Source organism: Fukomys damarensis, unplaced genomic scaffold (assembly GCF_012274545.1).
Source record: "Fukomys damarensis isolate Sample0158 unplaced genomic scaffold, DMR_v1.0_HiC HiC_scaffold_9, whole genome shotgun sequence".
NCBI classification, from domain to species: domain Eukaryota; kingdom Metazoa; phylum Chordata; class Mammalia; order Rodentia; family Bathyergidae; genus Fukomys; species Fukomys damarensis.
The window spans coordinates 19,272,846-19,292,899 of NW_022900921.1; the positions used below are offsets into that span (position 1 = coordinate 19,272,846).

A 20,054-nucleotide genomic window follows, 5' to 3' on the forward strand; every position below is an offset into this window, starting at 1 on the left:
TATATATATAATATCTTCATTGGATTTCTAAAATATATGCAACATCACATCAAATAGGAAAACAAAAGTCTGGTTCCGTACCAACTGCCACCCACTTCTAGACAAACTTCCTCAAGGATTTATCACAGTTCTTAAATAGAGAAGCAATGGCATCACATTGAACTTGCCCTTGGAATTACCAGATTCCCCGTGCATGGGGACACTGGGAAATGTTGTGCTCTCTTGGTGCCACGTTTCCCAAGCTCTCTCACCAGTTGGTGAGATAAAAATATTTGAGCACAATAAAACAATGCCTGAGTGTGATCAAAGGCAGTTGATGAGGTTGAGGCAAGTTACGAACCACTTCCTGTGTTCTCTGTGACCCTGAGAAAGTAGCTGTCCATTGGATGCACCTAATACCTACCTATGCATCACTCTTGATCACACTTGTTAGCATCTGCATATTCACACATGCATCGCAACACACACACGCACCTCGAATGGACTATCAGTGATTAACAAGTCAACCCCCTTAAGTAGTAGGATATTCTGAAGTTAATAGTGAACAGTGTTACAGCTCATAGGATTAGATAATTAGACAAAGGCTCGCAGGCAAGATCTCTGTAGTCTGTTCTGCTAAAGTGATGGAACCCACTTAGGCAGCTGATGAAAAAAGCAGTGTGAACACCGTTCAAGGGAGGAAATGTAGATTGTAACAGAATAAAGCCCCAGCATAGCAGTAACGAGCTGGCAAAGGCATTGCTATCCAATGATTGCCATTTGTCAGTGGCAGAAAAGGTGGAGGCTTGGGAAAAAGCCTTATAATTTTGGTTACCATCTTCCCTACTGCTTCCAGGCAATTTTAATTACTTTTTAGAAGCAGCTTCTAAAGTTGCATATTCCCCGCATGGTTTGTTGACCTTAACCTTCAAGGACAGCTAAGCAGAAAGTGCTTACCCATAGTAGACAACCAACACGAAAGCTATTCAGTATAGTAGAATTAAGATTGATATTCTGTTATTATAGAATTGTCTTCAAAATGAAAAGATTATTTAATAAAAATATGTAAAGAAATATGTCTTACCAAATGTTGTCTTTAGTATTGTAACTGGCTCTTTGTGATGTTTTCTAGTAGTCTCTGTTTTATACAAAACTCACAATTATAAGAAGATTTTGGCTAACTAAGGGGTTCAGATAAATGAGGCAGACTGGCTGTACATCAAATGGGTGGTAAAATAATAGTACTAATGTTTTTAAGGTAGAGTTCATGTATCTCGTTTCAAGTTGTGACTTTCCATGATACGCATTTATTTGTATGGTGGAATTTGAGACCAGTTATGCTGGCTTGCATTTTTTTTAAAAAAATAAGCCTTTTAGTTTGCTATCATTTGTGGAATCTTAAGCAATCTGAAGAAGTAATATGGAGATATTTGTGTACCCTGTAGCCAGTCTATGTCAATAACATCTTGTAAATTGCAGTACCGCTATTCCAGCCGGTACTCTGCTATGGCCAAGATCCAGTACATTTCCACCTTGTAGGAGTCCCCATGTTGCTAGATTGTAGCCATACTGATTTTCCCCACCTTTCGTAACAATGACAAATACCAATCTCTTTTCCATTCTGTTATTTTGAGAATAGTATACAAATAAAGCTGTGCTATCAACATATGCCCTTAGTCTCCTGGCTGTTACATCAACAGTGCACTCCCCTTTAGTACTGAGAAAGACCCCAAGGCACAAGGCTACCATGATTTGTTTACCTGTTCATCCGGTGAAGAACATAAGGGTCGTGTCCAGTTTCAGGCTATTGTAAACAAACATTTTTCTATAAATATTTCTGTACAAATTTCTTTGTGAACATATATATTCCTTTCTCATAGATGTATGCCCACAAGAGCAATTACTGGATTGTATGCAAGTTCAATGTTCTTTTATTCTTTTTGATTGTTTACTTGTTGTAAGAAATTACTGAAGTTTTCCAGAGTAGCTGTACCATTTTACATTTAGGGCAGCAGTGATCCGTTTTTCCACGTGCTTGCTAGCATATAATGTTGTCACTTTTTAATTTTTTCTGCCACAATGATAGGCCCGTGATAATATGTCATTGTTATATATTTTTATTTTAGTTTATTAGTCCATGAGTGCAATACATAATGTTTACATTCCTTGTGGAAAATGGATACACGCACATAACACATCTCACTTTCCTTTTCTTCATTCATTATATTCCCCCACTTCATCTTTTAAGACTCATTTCCTCTGGGAATGATGTATTTATTAAATAGAGGAAAGTTTTTCCTCTACAATCAGGAACAAGATAAAGATATCCTCTATTGCTACTTTTGTTCAACATGGTACTCAAAATATTAGCAAGAGCAATTAAGCAAGAAAAGAAATAAAAGTGATGTATAGTAAAGGAAGAAGTCAAATTATCATTACTTGTAGATGACATTATCCTCCACACAGAAGATTCCCCAAAAATCCACCAAAAGTCTCTTAGAATTAATAACTCGATTCAGTAATGTAACAAGATACAAAATCAACATACAAATATCAGTAGTGTTCCTATACAATAAAAATGAACCCATTGAGAAAAAAATAGGTAAGAAATACCATTCACAATAGACTACAAAAAATTAAATACTTAGGATTAACCTGAGGACATGAAAGACCAGTACAATGAAAACTACAATGCTGCAAAAAAGGAAATTGAAGAGGACATCAGAAAATGGAATGATATCCACTGATCCTGCTTAGGCAGAACCAGTACAGTGAAAAATGGCCATACTCCCAAAGTTGATACATAGATTTAATGCAATCTGAATCAAAATTTCAACAGCATTCAACTGGAGAAAACAATCCTATAATTTGTGTGGAACCAGAAGAGACCCACAATAGCAAGAATGATCCTGGGTTAAAAAAAAAAAACAACAAAAAAACAAAAAACAGCGCAAGGCTTTCCAATCCCAACTTCAGATTATATTACAAAGCTACAGTGATAAAAACAGCATAGTAATGGCACAAAGGTAGACACAAGGATGGAGCCAAATAGAGGAGGCAGAAACAACTACAAGCACATTCAGTTATTTGATCTTTGACAAAGGGTGCAAAACACACACTAAAGGAAATATAGCCTCTTTAATAAATGGTGGTGTGAAAACCAGCTATGCACATGCAGAAGGTTGAATCTAGACCCATATCTCTCACCATGCACTGAACTAAAATCTAAATAGGCCAAAGAATTAAATGTTAACCAGAAATATTTAATCTGTTGGAAGTTAAGATAGGCAAAACTCTTGAGGTCAAAGGCAAAAACTTTCTCAACAGAACCCCAGTCTCACGGGAAATAGTTCTGAGAATGAACAAATGGGATCATATTAAATTTAGAAAGCTTCTGAACCACAAAAGAAGCAGTGAGTACAGTGAAAAGACAACCTACAAAATGGCAAAAAACGTTTTTGTCACTGATTCCTCAGATGGAGGACCCATATACTGCATATATAAAGAACTAAAACATATTAGAGCACCCCAAAATAAAAGAGCTAATCAAAATAAAGGCAAGTGAAATGAAAATGCATTTCATAGAAAAAATATAAATGGCTAGTAAAGCCATGAAGAAATGCTCAACATCACTTGTTATTAGAGAAAAGCAAATTCAAACAGCCCTGAGATTCAGTCTTATTCCAGAAAGAATGGCCATCATCAAGAAATCAAACAATAACAAATGCTGGAGAGGTTTCAGGAGAAGGCAACCCTTTTACCCCTGTTGGTGGGAGTGTAAACTAATGCAGCCACTATGGAAATCAGTATGCAGATTCCTCAGTGTCACATTCCTTTGCGTTTCTCTCATGGCTAATGAGGAAAAAGTTTTTATCAGCTTCTTTGCGTTTGTATGTCCTAGTCTGTCCAATGTTACTTTGTATCTTTTGCTATTGAGATCAGTTGCTTTCTGCATATTTGTCTTGGATCCTGTGACTTTGGAAAACTCACTTATACTAGTTCTATGAGTTTTCTTATAGATTCCTTGAGGTGTTGTACATATATACTAATGTCACTTGTAAATAAGGACAGTTTTTGGTCTTTTTTATCAGTATTCCGTTTGTCTCCATTTCTTGTTTTATGGTGCTCCAGAATTTCCAGCACCATACTGAATGGGACTGGTGAAAGCAGATATTCTTTCCATTCTTTCTTTGTTTCTAATCTTAAGGGAGAAATATTCTTTCAGCACTGTACTTAGAATAATGTTAGCTACAGGGTTTTTGTTAAAATTCTTTATTGCTTTGAGGAAGTTTCCTTTATTCATATTTTCCTAACAGGTTTCTTTTTTTAATCAGAAGTAGATGTCGACTTTTGCCAGATTATTTTATTGCATTGACATATGTTATCCTGTGATTAGAATTCTTTAGCTTGTTAATATGATGGATTATATTTATTGGTCTTTAAATATGAAGTTAGAATTTTCTGTCTAAGATAACTCCTTTTTGGTCATAGTGTGTGTGTGTGTGTGTGTGTGTGTGTGTGTATCTGAATTCTATTAGCTAACAAAAAGTGTTTGCATATATTCATGAGGGATATTAGTCTTTAGTTTTCTTTTTTTTTCTCATTTATTTTATTGGTACATTTAAGGTATACAGTATAGTTACATTCACCATTGGGATCTTGTACCTTTACATGACAGGTCTTGGTTCTCATTCTTTCCCCTTGTCCCTGCCCTCCCTTCACTCCCTCCTCCCCTCCCCCTTTACAAACATTTTTTTCCATTTTTTAATTTTCTCCTATTTTTTTCTTTCCCTTATTAGCTTTCTCCTACCCTTCCCACTTTCCCTACACCTTTAGCCCTTTTCTTCCTATTTCACATTGTCAATTATCTCAGTCTTTAGTTTTCTTTTTCTCCTTTCTTTTTTTTCTCTCTTCCCTTCTTTCACTATATTTCCCCAGTTTCGCATTAGGGCAGTAGTAGTAGCTTCATAAACTGATTTAGAGAGTGTTTCCTCACCTTCAAATTTCTGCAAAATTTATAAAATAGATTGCTGTTAATTTTTTATTAAAAAATTGGTAGTGTCAATACCGAATTATTTCTCTGGTATGAGAAACTGAAGGTGTAAAATGTATAATAGATGCTGTGAAATGCAGAGAAAGAGGAAGGGATGCTAGGGAAGGAGGGCACAGAAATGGAAGAAGGGGAAGAAAAAAATGAGAAAAGAAGGAAAAAATGAAATAAAGTTTTTGTAAATAAGGAGAGGTAGAAGAATAGAAGGGAGGGAAAGGGAATGGCAAAAAGTAAGAAACAAGATATATCATATATAGGTACAAATTCCCAATGATGAATGTGACCCTAATGTATATCTAAAATGTACCAATATAATTTGTACCTAAAATATACCAATATTTTAATGTATAAAAATAATTGGTAGAATTAGTGAAAGTATCTGGATCCATTTATTTTTGTGAGTTGTGTAATTATAATTTAGATATTATTAATAACCACAAGGTTATCCAAGTTGTATTTTCCATATAGAATGAGTTGTTACAATTTGTTTTGAGGTATTAGTCTATTTCATAGTTGTCAAAGCCGTGTACATAGATCTGTTTGAGGGTTCTCTAGGTATTTTGTTGGTGTTGTCAGGTAATATCCTTTGCTTTGTTTCTCATAATGGTAATTTTTATCTTGTGTTCTCTCTTTGTCAGTCTTGCTAGAGGTTTGTCACTTGTATTAATCTTTTCAAAGAAACGACTGTTTCATTGCTTTTCTCTGTTGTTTGTCTGTTTTCAATTTTATTGATTTTGACTTCTCTTTATTATTGCATTTCTTCTTGCTTTGGGTATACCTCTTTCTTATTATGTTTTCTGTAGTCTTTGGAGTGGAAGTTTAGATTATTGATATGAGACCTCCTGTTTTCCAGTGTATACTTTTAATTCTAGAATTTCCTTCATTGTTTTAACTGCATCCCACAAATTTTGATGTGTGGTATTTTCATTTTCATTCACTTTAATATATATGTTAATTTCCCTTGAGAGTATTTCCTTGTCCTGTGGATTACTTAGAGGGATGTTCTTTAGTTTGCAAGTGTTTGGAGATTTTATCCTTGATATTGATTCTACTTTGATTTCTTTGTTATCACAGGATATAGTTTTTATTATCTCAATACCATTTAAATTGAAGGTTTGTTTTATATTGCAGGATATGCCTTAATTTGATATATACCCTCAGCACTTTAGAAGGATATATAACCTGCTTTTTTAGGGAGATGTTCTATAAAGGCTGATTAGCCCCTGCTAGTTTTTGGTGTTAATGAATTATTTTGTCACTACTGACTTTTCCATGCAAATGATCTATCAATTAGTTTTTCTTTTGTTTTGTTTCAATATTTTGCTGCACCTATTTTGCTATTTTGCTGGTCCCTTTTCTAAAATTTTACTCTTCCCTACTTAGAATTGTCATTATTTCTTAGAAAATTAATCATATATATACATATATATATCATATATATATATACAAACATATATATACATACATATATGTGTGTGTATGTATATATGGCTCTGGTGATTTTTCTTTGCCTGTGAAGTCTACATTAGCTTATATTAATATAGTTGCTCTTGCTTTTTTTTTATTAATATTTTTTAGTTTTACTTCCAATATGTCCAGATAGTCATATGTAAAATAAATGTTATTGGCAATATAGAGTTAGAGATTTTTTAAATTATTCTGCTGGTCTCTGTCCCATGATTGTTTCTCTGAGACCATTTACATTTAGTATAATTATTGCTATCTTATCACTTAAGTCTGGGTTTTTATTTTTCTGTTGTTTTTTGTTTATCTCCTTGTGTTTTTCATTTCTGTTTCACTATTTCCTGTTTTCTTCTGGATAATTTATATCTTTAGAATACTGTCTTAATTTATTTGTAGTGATTATGTTTCTTTATATTGCTTTTATATTAATTATATTATACATATATGTCACAGTGTACTATATTCATCCTGATATCAACTACAGTGAAATGTGGAAATTTTAGCTCCATTTAAAAACTATATCCCATGTGTAATTCCTCAGGTATGCCCTCTACATATTAGAATCACAGCAGAAATGGTCATAGTCTTATACTTTTTATCAACAATAAAATTAATTCTGAACACCCACGTGGAAAAATGTCCATTGCAGATGTCCATATATTTACCATATTTTTCCTTCCTTCCTGTTATTTCAGAGTTCCTCCTTCTATTGCTCCTTTTCTGTTTAGAGAACTGTTTAATTGTCCCTTTTAAAATAACTTTCCTGATAACAACTTTTCATAGTTTTCCTTCATTGCAGGATTTCTTGATTTCTCTTTCATTCCAAAGGGATATTTTCATGGATATAAAGTTATGGTTTGAAGGTTCCTCTTAATTAACCCCTGAAAAATGTTTATGTATTTTTTTTCTGGCTCATGGTTTATGATGAGAAACACATTTTCATTCACATGGATTTCCATCAAAGATATTTTGTACTGCTTTTAAGTTTTTTTTCTTTGTTTTTAATTTGTTAAAGTTTGACTGTGATATGTTTTGATATGGACACTCGGGTTTGTCCAGTTTGGAATTCATTCAGCTTTTTGAATGTGCGCTTGTATGTCTTTTGCAAATTTGGGATCTAGTCAGCAATTTTTTTCAGCACTTTTGCATTTTCCCTTTTTTTGCTTCCTGGGACTCAAATGATATGAGTATTGAGTATTTTGTTAGTATTTTACAGGTGTCCTATACTCTGTTCTTTTTCTTTTCTATTTTGCTTTCAATACTTTTACTTGTATATATTAGTTAATTTCTACTGGGAAACATTTAATTTTCTCTATTCTATCCTTTGTGTCTGCATTTTACTGTTGAGCTTATTTATCAGGATTTAAAATTTGCATTTGTAAAATTTCTACTGAGAAATTTTGTTTTCTTACAATTTCCATTTTTAATGATACTGTCTATTTTATTTGCTTTAAGTGTGTTCTTCACTGCTTGTTGTACTAATTTCATGATGGCTGCTTTAAAATGTACATGAGATAATTCTAACATCTTTGTCATTGACATGTTGGCATCCATTCATTACTTTTTTCTCTGAGTTTAAAATCTCCCAGTACTTTATATAAGAAGAACCCTTCTTCTTATATAAAGAAGAAGCTTCTTTATATAATAAACTTCTGGCGAGCTGGTCATGGTGGCGCACACCTGTATCCCAGCACTTGGGAGGCTGAGGCAGGAGGATTGCTGTGAGTTCAAGACCAGCCTGGGCTACATAGTGATTTCCAGGTCAGTCTCAATTACACAGTGAGACACTGTCTCAAAAAAAAAGTGGGGGACTTGGCATTGAAACATGGATATTTGACAAGCATCTTCTAAGGCTCTGGTGGAGTTTTATTATAGATGGGCTTCCCACACTGCTCTGCTGAGGGAAGAGAGACAGCTTCACTCCTGTCAGATTCTGCATCCAGTCTCTGCGTCCAGTCTCCTGCAGGCGTGGAGCTTCTTAGGTGCTCAGTGGGCACTAATGATACAGATGTCGAGGTTCTGGCTCCCACTAGGCCTGCGTTGGTAACTTTCTGGGTAACAGGCACAGAACTGCCTTGTTATTGCGCCCCAAAGGCATCCACCATTATCACCAGGGGCATAGAGAGTGGGCTCGTTTCTACCAGGAGATAGTGAAACACCTGCCTCTTTGTTAGATGTTTTTCTGTGCTGCTCTTGGAGAAGAGGAGGGTGCCTTGCCAGTTCCTTGAAGGATGGAGGAGACCAGTTTCTTTGTGAGGAGGGGTGCTTTATTTTTTTCTGGAAGGAATGAAAGCCCTGCTTCCTCTTTCCGCACTGTGTGTGAGGGTTCTGGCTAAAACTGAGCTACCTTTTAAGCACAAAAATACTGTACGATCTTCCCCCCAGGCCTCTGCTGATGGAGATAGGGATGGGGCCATTATCTCATTCCTGTGCTGTTTAGCTGGAGTAGGGTAGTTGATTAAATGTTTCTTGCCTTAGTAGGGAATAGTGTTTCTAGGCCTTTGGCTGGAGGCGATTTGCTCTTGTTGCCTGTGGGTTTTCATGTTCCTGGGTGGCCAACTCCTTTAGTTTCAAGCAACTCTGCAGAGCGTAGCACTCTGTTTCCCTTCAGTTCCTCGGGTCCCTAGTTGCTCCACCTCTTCTTTTCGTCCTTTAGACTGTCTCTCTATATAAATATGTTTGTACACATATATGTTTATCAACAGTGCACAGGTATTTAAGCTGCACCATGTGAGAACAATATTTTGCTTCTAGAAAAATGGAATAGATGTATTTTCCCCATCTTTTTAGAAGCACGACTTTCTAGACCGCTGACAGTAAATGTAAATAAAGGATCTAGATTTTAATGTACATTTTTCTCTTTTGACATTTTTAATGTTCACAATTAACTTTTTAATATGTTCCAGGCTAAATGTAAAAGTGTCTATTTGCCAACAGTGAAATCTGCTTAGCTCCTTAAGAAATGAGGTTTCCCTAACTAAGATTTCCCAGTTTTTACCCAATTATATATAAATTTCCATCACTTATCCAAAGGTGACACTGCTGACAAATTTAACTAACAAGAGCAGAGCCCAGAAAGAGGAATTTATCAGGGAAAGATCACTAGACAACTAAAGTAGATGTCAAACTATCCAAGCACTAAAGTTCTTGTACTTTATTAATAGGTAATACGCCTTTAGGCTCTTGTTCTGAGAATGACTTAAAAGCTAAAAACTAACGCACACACACAGACATACACAGGCAGAAATTCTGCCTGTTTTTCTCAGCACAATTCAAATTAGAGGAGTTAAGATTTCAAGAGTCAGAAACACTGAGGATATTAAAAAGTAAAAGCTAGTGGTTCAGTAAAACAGAGGCAAGTCATAAAATGAATGTATAACGCTAAGCCCTTGTGAAACACCTGTGACTCTTTCTTGTCTTCAATCCTTCCATTCTTCCAGCAGGTGCTGAAGGTCTTGTTTTATCAGTACAGAGTTTAAATGCTGAGATTTACAATTAGAACCATGAATTTGGAGGATTTATGTTTTGCTTTGTTTCGTTCTTTTAGATCCATTTTTTGCAATTCTATACCTACTTAATTAAGAAGGAAAAAATCACACAGAATGAAAAATAATTCTTATCATCAGGGAAATTTACTACAATATCAGGTTTAACTTTTATAAAAACTAAACCAGGAAGTACATACTATCATTTTCTCTTTTTCTCTTTCTTGCAGTTTTTATAATTTATTTTATTATTAGTTTTTCTTCATTGAGTTTATTGGTACATTTTAGGTATACAGCACAGTTACACTCATTATTGGGATCTTGTACCCCTGCATGACAGGTCTTGATTCTTATTTCTTCCCCTTGTCCCTGCCCTCCCTTCACTCCCTCCTCCCCTCCCCGTTTACAAACACTTTATTTCCATTTTTTTCATTTTCTTCTATTTTTTCCCCTTATTATCTTTCCCTATCCTTCCCACTTTCCCTACACCTTTAGCCCTTTTCTTCCCATTTCACTATTATTTTCCATTTTCACTGTTCGAGATACTGAGCTAGGAAATGCAGAAGTAATTCTGACAAGGGTGCTAACTGGTCAGTGGCCATTGTAACACTGGCATCCCATCTAGACTTCAGTGGCCCTGAGCTCAGGTAGTCTATGAAATGGAATCTAAAACTTTGAAATCATATGTTGGAAATTAAGAGCAAGGATTTTTGGCATTGAGAAACTGCAGTAATGTAAAGACAGTTGATTGGACTGTGCCTCTGAAGAAGACTCCATGCCAACCTTACTTTTGTCCTCCAAGCAGGTCGTGGGGTCTTGACTAGTGACTCTCAAGGTGCACGTCACCATGCTGAGTCAGGAGTGGCAGACTACAAGAGTGTTTTGTTCTCCCCAGGGGACTATAACAACAGCACACCTGAGGTTGGAGTTCATGACAGGAGTACCTTTTTTATTGCCAATTGTCACAGGAAATTTTCCACAATTACAGATGGGTTATGTGAGAAAGCATATAAATAGATTAGGAGGGTTCCAGAGATCCCGAAAGGTCCCATAGTGTAGAAAGACAGCGGAGGAGACTTTTGATTTCTGGTGTCTGGGTTCCAGTGCCACCCACATTTGTGTGCATAGAGGCTAACTCTTCAGAGTACAGACATCTCATTGCAATGTAGCCAATAGCCAAGGAAGAGTAGTGGGATTCAGAACTACAGGCAGATCTGATTCCTCAGAATTTCCCTATATACTGAGGAGCCAGTGAGCAACAGTAGCCTGGAGAAAAATCATTACCCTGGCTCTGGGTTGTATTTTGCATTTTAATTAAAATTTGTATTTGTCCATTCTGTCCAGGCTCTGGCCCTGTGGTGTATGCTATTTTGCCTGGCAAATGAAATCAATAAGAGCCTATCATTTGGAACTTGGAGGCGCCTAAGCATTTTTTGTTGTTATTTGCTAGGCAGAAGGCTGGTGTTTTCTGAGTGATGTTTGGCATACATATCCAGGCCAAGGGTGTCAAATGACAGGCTGTAGGACTGTTTGGATGCCAGTTCATATATCAGTGCATTTTCTACCCACCCACTTACCTGTTGTATTCAGAGCTCTTCCTTGTTTTTCCTTTTCTGCAGTGGGTGCCCTACCAATGAAGGGGGCAGTGTGGGCTTAGATCACAAGCAGGTTGTTGTGTTAACTGGACCTTCTGTCCATAAGGTCTCTTGTTGATAGGTGACTAGCAAGAAGTGACTATGTGTGTCCAGATACAGATTTGCAAAGGGGAGAAAAGTGACTGGGAGTTTTACTGGCTGCTCATTAAAGGTACTGGAGGAAGATGGCTTGCATGTCAGTGTCACCTTATGTTACTGCCCGGTCCCGCCCATGCCATTTCACAGCAGTTGAATGACTTGGTACCTGTGTGAAACACCTGAGGCACCTGTCTGTGCCTTATGTATGTACTATTATGCTTTTTCTTTTCTTTTCTTTCTTTTGCTATTTCTTTTCTCTTAACCCCTTTTAGAGCAAAAAAAATAATAACAAAGAATGTAATTAAAGAAGGATGAAATCATTTTGGCTTTGAACTGCTTTATAACAAGATCTTCCATTAGAGTGACAGAATTATCCTATCATCTATAGATAATCAAAAGATGAGGGCTTTTCTGCTTTAGTTTTTCCCCTAAATCTGCTAAATTAAACTGTAACAAAATTAATTTACTGTATCGAGTTCTTCTATTTAGACTGATTGTTTAAATACACATTAAGCTTTTGCAAAAGACATTATGCAGGGCTAACCAAGCTTGCTTTTCCATGCTTTCATTTGAGTCAGTCAAAGGCAACATTTCTTATAATCACAGTCTTGGTTTTTTTCTTTGACTTTTTTTTTTTTTTTTTTAAGGTGGGCAAAGTGACAAGTGCCAAACCCGAGGGTCAACTTTTCTCCAAGTAGCAGCATTCTGCCCGATCTGAAACAATGGATGTGAAAGACCGCCGGCACCGTTCTTTGACCAGAGGACGCTGTGGCAAAGAGTGTCGCTACACGAGTTCTTCCCTGGATAGCGAGGATTGCCGTGTGCCCACGCAGAAGTCTTACAGCTCCAGTGAGACTCTGAAGGCCTATGACCATGACAGCAGGATACACTACGGAAACCGTGTCACAGAGCTTGTTCACCGCGAGTCAGACGAATTTCCTAGACAAGGTGAGTAGAGCCGCCCTGCTGACTGGCTCACGTCACCTTCCTGACTTGCCCTGTCGCATGCCCTGTCCATGTGACGCAGGAGGCTGGTGGAATCTAGGGGTAAGTCATGCTGGCAAGCAGTTGCCTTGTAAGAGTTTCATTTCTGAGAATAATCCCTTTAACCATACGCAATTTTTACAGATACTTCAAAAGTGGATCTTTTATCCTGGACAATAAATTCTTCAACAATTTGGTGTTTGTTTTTTGGAGACCTGTCAAGTGTGTTTTAACGAGTGTAACATAGGGCAGAACCAGGGCTCTGGAACAGATATTTCTGAGACGATAGTGCACTTCCTTCAGAGGAACCTGAGATTATGTGTGACTTTTCAACGCTTCTCTTGAAGCCCATTCACAAGTCTCCAATGTCAAGAACTGAGCTTGTCAGAAATGGTGTGTATTGCTTAAAAGATATCTGAGATTATCTCTTTCTTTCCTTCTTTCAACTATCTATCGTCTATTTATTTATCTACCTATATCTTTTTTGATATAATTTTCTTTTTGGTGAAGTTCATTGCTACTTTTTAGGTATACAGTACAGTTACATTCATCACTGGAATCTTGTACCTTTCCATGATGTATCTTGGTTCTTATTTTTTCCCCCATTTCCTTGTCCTCTCTTTACCCCTGCCACCCTTCTGTACAAAGTCTGTGTTTCCATTTTTTTCCTTTGCTCATATTTTTTTTCTTTTCCCTTCTTTCCTTTCCCCTACCCTTCCCACTTCCCCTCCTCCTTTAGGCCTTTTTTCACTCTTTCACATCATCGGTTATATAATTTGAACCTTATCTTATACTTTAGAGCATAGTTGGACATGCAGATTTTAGTATGCAATTACACTGATATAGTTCTCTGTCCTACTTTCACTGAGCCTGACTCATTATCGTCCTATAATATCTCTTGGGAGAAGGATATTTTTTCTCAAAGGCACTAACAATTGCCATTTTCCTCATGTCCAGGATCCATGAGGAATTAACTCCATTATCCAGGGTTTGCTGTCACTGCCTCTGCATGTAGACTTAGCAGAGCATTGTTGGGAGGCAGCATGATGAAGTTCACTCACAAACTCCACATCTTGCACTTTGAGCACCAGCCTTGCCTTGGCGTGTGTGCAGTTCACGTGAATGGTTCAGCAGAAGTAGAAGTCAGGGCTTAAGCTGCAGTGAGAACACTGCCGAGGGTCACTCAGCTGGCACCGAGGGTCTAGGCCTTGCTCTGCTAGGTTATTGCACCATTTGTTTTATAACACTGCTTCCTTGTTTCTTGTTCTATGCCCTTGGCAGGCACTGTTGCAAGGAGTTTAATTCGTGATGCGATAACAGCTTGGAATGTCATTCCTGATTTCTTACCGTTTTAAATTCTGAAATTACTTTGACTTTATAGAATATGTGCACATGCACACACATACTTACATGCACACACATATTATTAACGAGCATTGTGACTAAAACTTCTAAGTCTATACTTTGGAGGTTTTCCTAAAAACGTTCACACATCCCCACTTTATTCTAGTTCTTGCTTTTATGGTTAACAGAAGTTTGAGAAAATCAACAGAGAAACTGTTAAAATTATGTTATCTTTGTCACTGTAGATCCTTGCAAGAAACGATTTTTACACTGATCCTCCTCTAGTACAAAACAGGGCAGGAGTTGCTGCGAACACACCCTGAATCCCATGCTTTTAATCTGTAAGTGATCTCAACACATAGTTTACTCCACTTAAGTTCTCACCTGGCCCTTTGAAGCAGGTAGTGAAAACTGGGGGAAAAATCACGACTTAATTAATGAAGAGAATACTTACATTTTCAATATGAAGAAATTGGACACCTGTTATTTCCAGTGGTATCGGGAAGATGGCTCTCATTTTGGTAGGGGATGCACGTCCAACATGGTTGAAAACTTTTCATTTTCTGCTGCAGTTTTTGTGTCATTTGCAGTGTTGCTGCATACATTTTGTTTCTCATGATTCCATCCTGAAATGTACACTTTTCCTCCCGAGTCTCATTAAGGGCTCATCCTGACTTCTGGATCATTGTGCAAGAGTGGCGGATTCTAGATTGTTGTTGAATTGTGGATTGGCCTGTCACCTTTTTCATTATTAATATTTACATAAAATGAAAACAAGTGGTGGATTTTGTTTTCACATATACCTTCATTCTTCCTGTTTAATCTTGTTCCCCTCCACTGATAATAATGGAAGTTGCCTGGCCATATCAGACTCATAGCTTTGCAATTAACAATTCACACATGCCGCGTGTTGTTATTGAGCCCATATTTGTTTGTGTAATGTGTTTGCATGAATTAAAAACTGTGCAGTCCAAAAGTAGAAATGAAAAGGCATTGGAAAGTATTTGCATATGCAAGTGCAATTCCTTCTGAAGACATCTATGAATTTATGCATGAAAATGTAGTCAGAGTCTGAGTGGATCTACTTTGATAGGTTCTAAAATTGAACTCTGCAGGAAGTAAATAAGCACATATTTAAGGAGGGGAAGAACAGGAGATACAATCTGGCAAGCAGCACGTGCAACTTGAAACTGAGCCACTCCAGAGAGGGTTAACATAAATCTTACACAGGGTAATAACAATAGTTTTTTTAAATGTCATGCATTTCTCATTTTACTTTCTTATTCATGAAATCAAAGCACAGGATCATCTTAGTACTTATTAGCCTAGAGGTACATTAACAAGGATCATAGCAGGATCATCTCTCACAGTATTCTTATTTAAAACTCAAGACACTGATCAGAAAACAAACATGCTTCTCACATACAAGCAAGTTTGGTAGACACTGTTGGAAGGCTCTCCAGGTGCTCAGCGTAGAAGAGAGTTGCCAGCCAGTAAAGCGATGTGAGGCGCAGAGTCCGACCTTGTGGGCTCCCCAACCTGGCCTGCAGAAGTATCAAAAGAAAGAACCTGCTGTTTCCCAGCAGGAGAAATGGACCTGGTTTCCCCATGAGAAGGTTGTGAATGTTCTGATCAAATTGTGCAGACTTCATTTGCTTTCAGCCCAGAATCCTCCTCTGCCTGCTGCTACAGTGATGACCCCTTCTCCTAAGTGGAGACTATGCAAATTACCTGCCTGGCTTCTATTATTCTGGAACCCCCTGGTGTGAAGGGAGAGAACTGACTGACCTTAAGTCTGTGTCCACAGCAGTAATTAGTAATTAGCAAATGAGTAATCTCACACTGAATAGCTGCCTCCTGGTCTGACAAAAGTGAGCGGTAGGCTGATAACTGATCAGACCAAGCCCCAGTCCAACCTGTGAGAAAGATGCCACTCTGAGTAAGGGAGGTTGGCCACTTTCCCAGGTAAGTGACCCGAGCTTGTTCTGTTGGACCCTGAGTATACAGTACTCTCCTGTGCCTTAGGAGACTGAATTTAGACAAAAATTTACCTTTTTTTAAGTATTTCTGTACCTATGAGTTTGGTTTGCCCTCTGTGATTCACTAGGACTGGTAGTTTTTAGTTATATTAAACAAGAGCAATAACAAAAGAATACTAACATGGACATGGATATAGTTTTTAGTCCTACTGAACAACGACAATAATAATAACAAAAGAATAGTAACATTTTAAATTATGTAAGGCCAGAAACAGAAAAGGTGGAAACAGGTTTCAAAGCAAGGGAATTACTTTCAACAGCTGTGTTTTACACCGATGTGTTGATTACTCCTAAATAAATGAGTACACATACCAAAAGCAAATCACCAGACCCTTAGTCAAAGTCTACGCGGAGTCTATAAACTTCTGTTTTCAAGACTTACAAAGATCAACACGCTCAAATCTTTCTTAGTAAATAGGTACTGTAGGCACTGACATTGATTGAAACTATAATGTGTGCTGCTGTCCACCTTGCTGATCTTCTTCCATTGTTGTCCATTCCCTGAAGTCCACAGCCACCTCAGCCTCCATGGAATAATTCCTTCCTGCATTACCTCTCTACCAACCCCTCCTATAGAAAAAGTTTCTAGGGCAGGAATTTGTCTCTGGCTGTCAGCACCGACTCTCTGCACTTCCCTGTAGTCCTTACCTTTCACACAGCCTCTCAACCTGGAACACTGGCTAACCCAGAAATGTGTCGCTATCTAAATGGTATTGCTCAGGTAAGCAGAACTGGTTGGGTTTTGGGCTGGCTGAAGCTCAGTGGGCCAGAGAGTTGAGACAGCCTCCGAATTCCGCACAGAGCCCTTCTTTCCAGTTAGTAGTTCAAGTTTCTTGAGAGGGGGCTGAGATTGAATTTTTTCACTGTCTTTTTGGGTCAAGGTTAAAGGAAGCATTGAAGGGAAGATTGGATTTCTGAAAGCATGCCTGCATTAGTTCTCCCAATCACTTGGAGCACAAAAATAAATTATATGACTCTTTGTTGTGCTTTAAAAAATATGTAAATATACAATACATACATATTTTAGGCTAAGTTTGGTTTGGGGACTTCGTGAACTCATTCTTGCTCCTAGGACTTTTGCAGTCATTTTTGACAACAAATTTCACATAGCACAAATTCAGCCCATGTTAAAGAGGTGAAACCCCATGAGCCACTGGTAAGCTAAATAAAGTATTATTTGTAGTGATTGTTGAAATACTTTGGACACCTATAAATATTTTTCATCATTGTCTCAAAACAGTTAACATTTTTACTATACCCAAACAATAGTTATAAAGGTTCTGGGCTGAAAAAAAACACTTTAATTTGCTTATAAAGGACAACTTCTGGGTTTTAGTGAAGTCAAAAAATTCCATTAATATTAGGAAGAATGAAATGTACTTTGAGAAAATTGCTTTCAATTCTCTTGCCTCTTCATAAGACTCCTTTTCATAATTCAGCTGAGAATAAAGCAGTGCATCTTAGTCTTTGCTTGACTTGTTGCTCTAAAGAAATCTTTTGAAAAGGAGAAGCTATAACCTTTGAGCTCTACATAACCTATAATATTCTTAATGGCCAACTTAATCCTCATCATTTCACATAGAAAGCGTATGGTAGAGGAGTTCATAGTGCAGACCCTGACGTTGGATTCTGGGCATATGACATTGCTGATGAATACTGTCAGGTGACCTACGTCGAATTCTGGAACATAGAATAGGTCTCATTTTCTCCTCATCTGTGAAAGTTCTCACCACCTATTGTTACTGGAATCCTTTCTTTCAATTACTGATTTATCATACTATGGATGTTGTCTTTCTTTTGGTGAGTGATAAATAAATGCTAGTGTTGATACTTAAAATTATTGCCATTTTAATCTTAGTGCTAGCAAAAGTGTAGATCAGCTGCTCTCCAACCCTCATAGAAGTCTCTTTTTCTCTTGGAACTGATTTCCATGAATTGCAAAAACTCTGACATCTTCCAACTCAAAACTCTTTTTTAGGTTTTCATAAAGTATGCCTGACTCCCCATACACAATAACTTCTCCTCCAAAAGATGAGCATAACTCACACATTATTTCTCTATTTTTAGCAAGGAATGAAAGATACATCTAGAAACTGTCACCTGATATGAACACACTGCAAAAGAGTTGTTAGTGAGACCATTTTACCAGTGAAAAAAAGAATAGATTAGAAATGTGCTCCAAGGTAGTGTCATTGGATACAGAAAATTTTTAGAGCTGTTAATTCCATGTCATGTAAATAAATCTATATTTTAAGAATAAGTTTATTTAAGGGAAGACTTAATCCATATAATCCTGGATGAAAATTAACCCAGTGTCATCATTTTACCTGTAAATTATTTGGATGCTGTGTGATTCTGAGAGTCAATGTTATCTCTATTTCAGTGTTGCTATTCATTACCCTTTTAGGAGCATATAGATACTTTTCAATAATTTTAGCTACCACGCAACAACAATTCATGGGTATCCTTCAGTTAATTATTTTTTGCCCATTGTTCATTCTTACTTTGTATCTGTCTTGACTGATCTTCGTTCTTAATTTTCCCCATTTCCCAGCCCTCTCTTTACTCCCTCCACTGTTTAAAAAGGCATTCTTTCCGTGTTTTTCCTTTTCACGTATTTTTTTCTTTTCCCTTTCTACCTTTCCCCACCCCTCCCACTTCCTCTACTCTTTTAGAGCTTTTATTCCTAGTACACAATATCAATTATACATTCTGATCCTTGTTTATACTTTTAGTTTTTCACACCAGAGAAACTATTCTGTATTTATATGTGTGACTTATTAATTTCACTTAAGACTATGGCCTCAGTGTGCATCCACTTAGCTATAAGTACCTCTAGTGTCTTATTCTTTATGGCTGAGTAGTACTCTATTTTATTTTATATTTTTTTTAAAAGCACACATCTTCTTTGTTCAGTTTCCAGTTTATAGGCAATTGGGCTGTTTCCAAGTTTTAGGTGTTACAAACTGTGCAGTCATAAACATGGGTGAGCATATATAGCTGTGGTATGATTCTTTTAATTCTTTTGGAAAGATACCCAGTAGAGGAATAGCTGGGTCAAGTGGGAATACTAATCCTAGTTGTTTGAGGTATCTCCATATTGATTTCCACAGTGGTTTCACCAGTCTGCATTTTGTATCTGTCTTTGAATCTTCTGTGCCCTGCTTGTTTTCAGTGGTAAATCTCCAGACTTTCACCCTGTAGTCCTCAGTTCCTCATGGTACTCTCTTTAGAACACTGCTATTCATAAGACTTAGTAGCCCATCTCAAATTAGCTCATGCAAAAAGATATTTTAGGTGATGATTATAGAAAATTTAGCAAACTGTCTGTCCTCGGGCTTGCCTTCCCTTGTCTCTCATTATCTTTAAAAGGTTTGTATGCCCTGGACAAATATATTTGGAGATGTGGAGATGTTGGTTGATAACCCTACTCTCCTGTTCTCCTCCTCTCCCATATTGGAAAGTGGATTTTGTTTTGTGTTATGTTTTCCTCCTCATCTTCAGTAGAACACTGCGAAGGAAGATGCAGATAGGCCCAGTGTGTGAGATGTGCTAGTGATTATTTCTGTCATTCTGTGACTTACATTGGCCATATCTTGGATTTAAGCCTGTTGTACATGGACATACCTCGGGATGAGTCTCCCCTTAAGCTGGTGAAGTAGATTTCTTGCAGAAATGACATATTCATTCCAAGTCCACAAAGGTTACTGACAAATCTGTTACAGATAATCCCATTCTGGTGATACTAAAAAATAAGACCACTGGCACATGTCATCTTGCCAAGCTCTGCTTGTGCTTTCCAAATGCCACTGTATAGTTCTTCTTTAGGATTCAAGCAGCAAAGTTAATTGCATCACCCATGACATCTGTTTTCGTTTTTTTTATTTCCCCACATTATGCAATAGAATCGCAAACCTTACATTTTAGGCAGTGTCCTAAGATTCTTTTCTTTCTTCCTGGTTATGTATGGGGTTGC

The 20,054-nt window shown here is 37.2% G+C and overlaps 1 protein-coding gene across 7 annotated transcripts in view; it reads left to right on the top strand.

Moving 5' to 3' along the window:
* The window catches only part of Tenm2 (teneurin transmembrane protein 2), a 1,175,298-nt gene that overhangs the window by 273,446 nt on the left and 881,798 nt on the right, over window positions 1–20,054 (top strand). For all 7 annotated transcript variants that reach the window (XM_010622224.2, XM_010622227.2, XM_033761618.1 and 4 more), the window contains one exon: window positions 12,359–12,659. In XM_010622224.2, the coding sequence (XP_010620526.1) occupies window positions 12,434–12,659 (226 nt within the window). In that variant the 5' untranslated portion in view covers window positions 12,359–12,433. The remainder of the gene's footprint in view (window positions 1–12,358; window positions 12,660–20,054) is intronic.